Here is a 7,194-nt window from a genome sequence, read left to right as displayed (position 1 = left end):
TTTAAAATTTGAGTTTAACAAACAACAAATGATCCATAGAATGATTGATGAACAAGTGATGGCAGGCAACTGGTATAGGAGGTGTGGCTCAGATAGAATAGTTGACAGTAGAGCAAGAGGACAAAGGTAGCTTCTGCCATATCACTTTCCACTGAGATATTCATATTCTTTCATCCTCAAGACCTCAACTAATGAAATTATTAATTATGTTAAACAATTACGGTCCATTTCAAGTGCATGTGCCGATGAAAACGCCAATGCAGTAGGTTCCCTTGGGCCCAACACCTTGCATGTGTCTGAAACTTACAGACTTTACAGCTAACTACACTTAGGAACAGGGTCAACACCACATGATTATTTCTCTAATATTAAAATTTAAATCAACCCACTCAATTAAATCGATAAACTATTAAATTATTATTTTAATTTATTTAATAAAATATTTTATTTATAATCGATTTGATTACAGTTCAATTACTGTTTTGACTATTAATTTTTAAACTAATATTTTAATTGGTTCAATTATCGATCTGATTTTTATTATATTGATTTCTCTTTAAATACTATACTAGTATTTGAGTAATTTATAGTACTACACCATCATGCAAGGAATTTTGGTGAAGTTTTCACTTTTGAGATTATTGAAGTGAGATTCCAACGGAGAAAGGAAAAGAAAAACAAAAGGGGGACCTGGGAACAAACATATCAGAAAAAAAAGCTTCTATTCCGACAGCATCATATCAGCTAATATTCTGTAATCCAATTAAACTCAGCTTTAGTGCCTTCTTTCCCTTTCTTTAACTTCTTTATCTTCCCAATTCCATTATCATAATATACCATGTGTGCTACGAATATCGGAACTCACAACCCTCTTAAACCTCTTTTGACTGGTAAATCTGTTTGGCCTGAAAAATAAAAGGGTCTGAATGAAATTAAAAGAAATGGTAGCTAACCTTTGTAACCCCCCCCCCCCCAAAAAAAATCCCTAAAATACAATGCCCAAACGCTAAAATTAAAATCATACTCGGTAGATAGTGTACGGAAGAAATGGCTTGTGTCTAAATGCTTTTGTCTCCTTATCAAATATACCTTAATTAAGTAGTTATTAACTAGGTGAACCAAGCGCTGCTAGGTAGAAATTGATACATATTTAAGCAATAGAAGCTCAATTTAGCCGACGGCGACCTTAAGGGCTTAAACACAAATAATGTCAAACCAGCGACCATGACTATTTTATAGTATTGATGTTTGTATTGTAATGGAGGGGGAATGTATATTCTCTACGGCTTTCTAACCAGTGAAAATTTGAATTTTGCCACGCGTTCTAATAGCTAAAACATGCCGCCAGTTTTATAGTAGTCCCAACTTCAAATTCGACAGATGAGTTCAGATAAAATAGGCAGCACGAGTCATAAGATGTCCTGTTATGTGCCATGCACTGCCCAAAATTTTCGGCCTTTCTTGTCCTCTAACGTGTGCCTCATATTAAGGAATGCAAGTAATCTCATACGCTAAAAAGACAACAGATAGCAGAACCTAACAAGGGGAAGGCAACAACCCAAAATGGGAGGTGAAAGATTTGCAATTGACCAAACAGTTTCCAAAGGGAATCTGAAAATGGAAGCCGGTGAAGAGGAATCCGGTATCCTAGGTGGAGCTAGCATACAGAGATAAACTTAAAACGCAGGCTGAAAACTAACAAGAGAAGAAGAAAATTACAACAGAAAAGGGAACATTTTTCCAGCAACAAATTTCTATATCTAATAAACAAAACCGGATTCTTCTTCCCCGGATAACCCATTTGTATATCCCTCTTGGTCAGGCAGAAAAAAGCGACTTCATTCGCCATTCATCCAAGCTCCTCTTGTCCTTCTGAGGGACATCTAATTAGCTCCAATATATTAACTACCTCTCCCATATCTGGTCGGTTTGAAGGCACTTGTGAAGTGCATATTAAGCCTAGTTTCATCACAGGAATGGCTTCCTCAGCCGGGAACTTCCCCTGCAGCCTCCCGTCAATACATTCTTCCACCCTTCCTTCTTCCAAAGCTCCTCTGACCATGTCGCAAAGCACCACCACGTCATCCTCCATGTATTCAACTGGCCTCTTCCCTGTGACCACTTCCAAAACCAAAACTCCAAACCCATATACATCACATTTCTCTGTTATCTTCACAGTACGGCAGGCAAACTCTGGTGCCATGTAGCCAAGAGCACTTTGAATTTTGCTGCTCAAAACATAACGGTCAAGCATCGGTAATAATCTTGCCAGGCCAAAGTCGCCCACTTTAGCTTCACCGTAGCCATCAATCAGGACATTAGTTGACTTGATGTTGTAGTGGATAATGTTCGTGTGGTGCAAATGAGCTAAGGCTTTTGCCGTGCCAAGAATTATATGAAACCTCTCATTCCACGAGAGGAAATTTCCACTTGATCCATCATGGAGATGCTTATACAGACTGCCACCAGAAACAAACTCATATATGAGGAGCTGCAGGGATGGGGTCCAATAGTAACCTTCGAGTGCCACAAGATTTTGGTGTCTGACTTTTCCCAGTTTCTTCACTTCTCTTTCAAAATCTTCCTGAGACTTGACAAGACTGGACACAGTGAGCTTCTTGATTGCAACTGCATGACCATCTCTGAGAACTGTTTGGTACACTGCTCCAAACCCACCCCGCCCAAGTTCACAATCCTTATTAAGCAAAGCATGCGCCCCAGTGCTGAAGTCTGGCTCACCAGAAAACATGACAAGCTTGCCAGAGTTGGCATCTGTAGTTGGGGAATGGCTAAATTCTTCCCCTGCAGAAAATGTGAGGGCAGCCGGAGCTTGAGATGCAGAGGACCGAACATGGAGATTGAGAACAGTGATGGCAATGACACCAATTACAATGACAGCAGCTGCACCGATGGCAATGAGTGCAGAAATGCTGAGAATGATTCTTTTGTGACCAACATTGGGAGTTAATGACCCTGGAGCATAATCAGAAGTGGTGTTTGGATTTAGGACAATAGGCTTTGGAAGGACAGAAGGGCATGATTTCTTGACAGCAGCACCACAAAGAGATGGATTCCCAGTAAGATAAGAAGGTGAAATGGTATTAAAAAAGGGGCCAGCTGGTAGTTCACCCTTTAGGTTGTTATGGGATATATTAAAGGAAAGAAGATTGGGCAGATTGGCCAATTGCTTGGGAAGGTTTCCAGTAAAATTGTTCAAAGACAAGTCCACAACTTGTAAATCAGTCAGTTTTGCTATTGCTACAGGTATCGAACCAGTCAGGCTGTTCTGTGATAGAATTCTACAGATTGACGGCCGCCCACCACAAAAGAAAATACATTCTGTTAGAACCATGAAAAGTAAAAGCGGCAAGATGCATGCATGGTTTTTATATTCTAAAAGACAAGAAAAACAGCAAAGCATGAGGTTGCAATAGCATGAATCCTAAAAGACAAGCAATAAGAGCAGATGTGCAGAGGGCAAGAAATATAATGAAATCCAACAACAGTAAATCTGATAAGTAACCCTCTTGATATAAATTAGACATCTTGAGCATTTCAGCCTAGGCTGAAGATGTTGGCTTTAGCCTTTAGGGTACATGCATTTAAATAAATAATGCGATAAATAATATTGAATTAAAGCTGGGGCATGCAACTTAGCAAAGTCTTTCTGAAAGAAGCTTCAACCAAATCAGTGTAGTGGAGAAAACATTCAATTACCTATTGAAACATGAAGCTAAGAAGAGAGAACTTACAAAGTCGACAATGAAGTGCAGTTCCCAATTGAGGCTGGAATGTCTCCCACTAGATAGTTTTTCTTCAATCTCAGTAGTTTCAAAGATACAGCTCCTCCTATTTCCATAGGTATGCTTCCATTTAGCCGGTTCTCGCTCAAGTCAAGACTATTCAGGGACTTTAATTCTCCAATGGCAGCTGGTATAGGACCACTCAGAGCGTTCTTTGATAAATTCAAGAGCTTCAAGCTGCTTAAGACTGAGATATCAGATGTAATTTCACCAGAAAATGCATTGTCAGATAAATCCAGAACTTGAAGACTTTGAACAACAACTGCCTCCAAGGAATATAGAGAATTTTTCAGACCTCCACGCAATTTATTTTCTGATACCAAAACTTTCTGCAAATCTGACTTAAAAATCCATGAGGGAAGATCTCCTGACATTGAATTCTGACTAACATCCAGGGCTAAAAGGCTGGTGCAATTTATCAAAGACTCTGGCAGGTTACCAGAAAAACCATTTCCAGAGAAATTCATTGTCTTCAATGACTGAAGATTTCCTATAGAGCTTGGCACCTTACCTGAAAATCTATTCAGAGAAACGTCCAATGTCTCAAGGCTTTTCATTTCCCCAATCCATTCAGGAATCTCACCTGAAAAAGCATTTCCACTAACACTAAGATAACCACACAATGTGACCTCCTTCATATCCTCGGGAAGGCTACCAGAAAAAGAATTCTCACTGAGATCAATAGATCTCAAAAGCAAGCAACTTCCAAACCCATCAGGGATCTTCCCGGACAAGTGATTTTTGGCCAAGTTGATAGTTCGCAAATTCTTCAATCCTTCAGCACTCCTTGGAATCTCACCTTCCAACAAATTATCCGACAAATCCAGTGACCTTAGCCCACTCAAGGTCCAGATACCAGAAGGAAGAGGACCTGAGAACTGGTTAAACGAGAGGTCAATTGCAGCGAGAGCCGAGCATGAGCTCAAGCTGGAGGGAATCTTCCCCGTGAACTTGTTTCTTGCCAATGAAATCGCCCTTAGAGACCCACATTGTCGGAAAAGATCATCGGGAAGCTCGCCGGAGAGATTATTCTCGCTCAAATCGATCACTCGAAGGTTGTCGAGCCGAGCAATGTTGGGGCTTATGCTGCCGGTGAGATTGTTCTTCGCCAGAGAAAGCTTGCGCAGAAATTGCAACTGGAAGAGGCCTCGACCTATCCTACCCGAAAGAGAGAACCCATCAAGGTTAAGCTCGACGACTCTGTTGGATCTAGGGTTGCATTTCACACCGACCCAACCACAGGAATTCTCATCATCTTCATTCCAGTTTACCAGTTTCCCCTTCGGATCTTTAATATCAGCTTTGAATACTATCAGACCCAGAACGTCGTCGTTCAGGGATGGGTTCACGGAAATCGCCACCAGCACCGAATCTATGAAAAGCAACAAAAGCAAGAAGGAAAGAGCTCTCATATTCAAAACCGCCCGCATTATCGGAAGCTACACTCCCATGTGCAATTAAGCTCAGATATCAAAAGAAGAAGACACAAGTTCACTGATTCTGACCTCTAAAAGCTCTAGAAATGACCAACGGAAAAACGCCAAGCATGGAAAACACAAAAAGCAAAAGACCAGCTTTCTCCAACGGCTAGATTTAAATGCAGAGGAAAAAACTCAAAAAGTCGAAGAAAAGACTCTAGAGTACCAGGGAGCACTCGCATTAGCAAAGCCAGAAACTTACAACACCAGAAGACGACGACGAAGATGAAATGAGAGTTGCAATTGGTAAAGTGTACAAAACCCTAGAAATCACTCGAGAAAAGGATTTACTGAGCCTTAAAGGCGTAAACATGCTGAAGAAGAGAGAAAGAGTGTCCCAGAAAGTTCGATCCGAACACCGTCAAATGCAAAATAAGGTAAATTAAAGCCTCTGGAGTTTGAACCGGAGACTTGACAGCGGGGAATCCACCGGAATTTCATTCACCGAAGAGGGAAGAAGAGATTAACAGAGTTCCAATGAGAGTGACCGGGAAGTTCAGAGGCGAGGCAGAGGAGTAATAAATTATAAATGGGTTTCACTTGGCGTTTAAAGATGGGGCGGAGCAGAGTCTCTCTCTTCGCTCCTCCTTCCTCGATATCTCTCTCTACTGTCTGAAGCGCACTTACTGAACTAAAAATAATACAATTATTTCAGTTTTTATTAACGGCAAAAGGGTCCAGTTTGGTAGGTGGGGACAATGAATTTGACCGTGGCCACGTGTCGCTGCCCATGCGGATCCGATTGTCCTACGTGTCTTTCACGTCATCTTCGTCAGTTATGCTTTTGACATGGAGGCTTGTCTGGCTTGTTCATCTTTCTTACAATTCTGAAAATTACTTCTCAACCGAATAAATAAAATAAAATTACACTTTTTATCTTATTAAAATGTATGTTTATCGCTCCTCCTTGTTTTTGAAAAATAGAAAGTTGTTTTAATTTTTGTAAAGTTTACAGTGGAATTTTTATTGATGTAATTTAAGCCCCCCAAAATAAAAATTGATCTTTGTTCATGTGTAATTGGCAGGGACAATTTTTCTTCCCCTTCGAATGAAAGGTAAATTTTAAAGGAAAATTATACTTGTACAATTCGTATTGAAAATATTTAGTAATTTAAATTTTTTTAAATGCTGGAGAAGAAATTGAAAATACATTGATGTAGAATTTTTTTTTTATATAAAAGTTTACTTCTATCAATTTCTTCCCATATAAATATGTCAACTCTAGTTTTAAATCCAAGATCTTTTTTAAATAGAAGTGACATTGTCGCTAGCATGACTAGCTGTTGATTATTGTATTAGAAACCTTCACAAAAAATCAAGAATTAAAATGATTCACTGTGATTTTTATTCAAGGTGAATGATTTAGCACGATTACACTAAACTTGGAGTCCGCAATATAAATTTGTTGGTGCATACAATTGAATGGCAATTGTCTTGCACTCGAGCCTTGACTACAGAAACTTGTTGGTGTAAAAAGCGATCAACTAATTCAAATTTTGGTCGTCATTAGTTTCGCCTAACCTTAATTGCTGCTTGAAATTTGTATGACAAGCTTAGTTACCATAGCCCTGTGGGGTAGTTGTAGTTGTTACTATGATATTTCTGGGTTGAATTCTGAATTACGTTTAATAAGTTGCATAAGCAGTAGCTTTCTTTCCCCACGAAATATAATGAACTATGGAGGCGTGATATTTTCAGGTTGGTGACATTGTGAAATGCTTTTTTTTTTTTTGTGGGGGGGGGGGAAATAAATCAGTATAAACATTTATAAAATACACATAAACTTTTAATCTCTGTATTTTACTCACATTTTACTTTTAATTTATATTTTTTTAGTGTTTTAAATCCTTATATTTTTATTTTTTATTATTTTTGATCTTTTTACGAACAAATTGTAGATACCTAAAACAATT

The 7,194-nt window shown here is 39.0% G+C and overlaps 1 protein-coding gene across 2 annotated transcripts; it reads right to left on the bottom strand.

The window, feature by feature from the left end:
- Window positions 1–1,564: 1,564 nt before the first annotated feature.
- LOC129303215 (probable LRR receptor-like serine/threonine-protein kinase IRK) lies at window positions 1,565–5,894 on the bottom strand. 2 transcript variants are annotated; one of them, XM_054942370.1, is made up of 3 exons: window positions 5,309–5,894; window positions 3,753–5,175; window positions 1,565–3,299 (listed from the first exon to the last, which is right to left on the bottom strand). In XM_054942370.1, the coding sequence occupies exons 1-3, from the start codon at window positions 5,349–5,351 to the stop codon at window positions 1,850–1,852; spliced, it is 2,916 nt and encodes a 971-aa protein (XP_054798345.1). In that variant the 5' UTR covers window positions 5,352–5,894; the 3' UTR covers window positions 1,565–1,849. The 2 variants fall into 2 exon arrangements, with proteins under 2 accessions (XP_054798345.1, XP_054798344.1); XM_054942369.1 differs by having other exon boundaries at window positions 3,753–5,894.
- Window positions 5,895–7,194: the final 1,300 nt, after the last annotated feature.

Source organism: Prosopis cineraria, unplaced genomic scaffold, assembly GCF_029017545.1.
Source record: "Prosopis cineraria cultivar Desert tree isolate PC_DT_omini unplaced genomic scaffold, ASM2901754v1 PC2, whole genome shotgun sequence".
NCBI classification, from domain to species: domain Eukaryota; kingdom Viridiplantae; phylum Streptophyta; class Magnoliopsida; order Fabales; family Fabaceae; genus Prosopis; species Prosopis cineraria.
The sequence above is the reverse complement of the archived record's forward strand: the minus strand, read 5'-3'. Positions and strand labels throughout refer to the sequence as shown.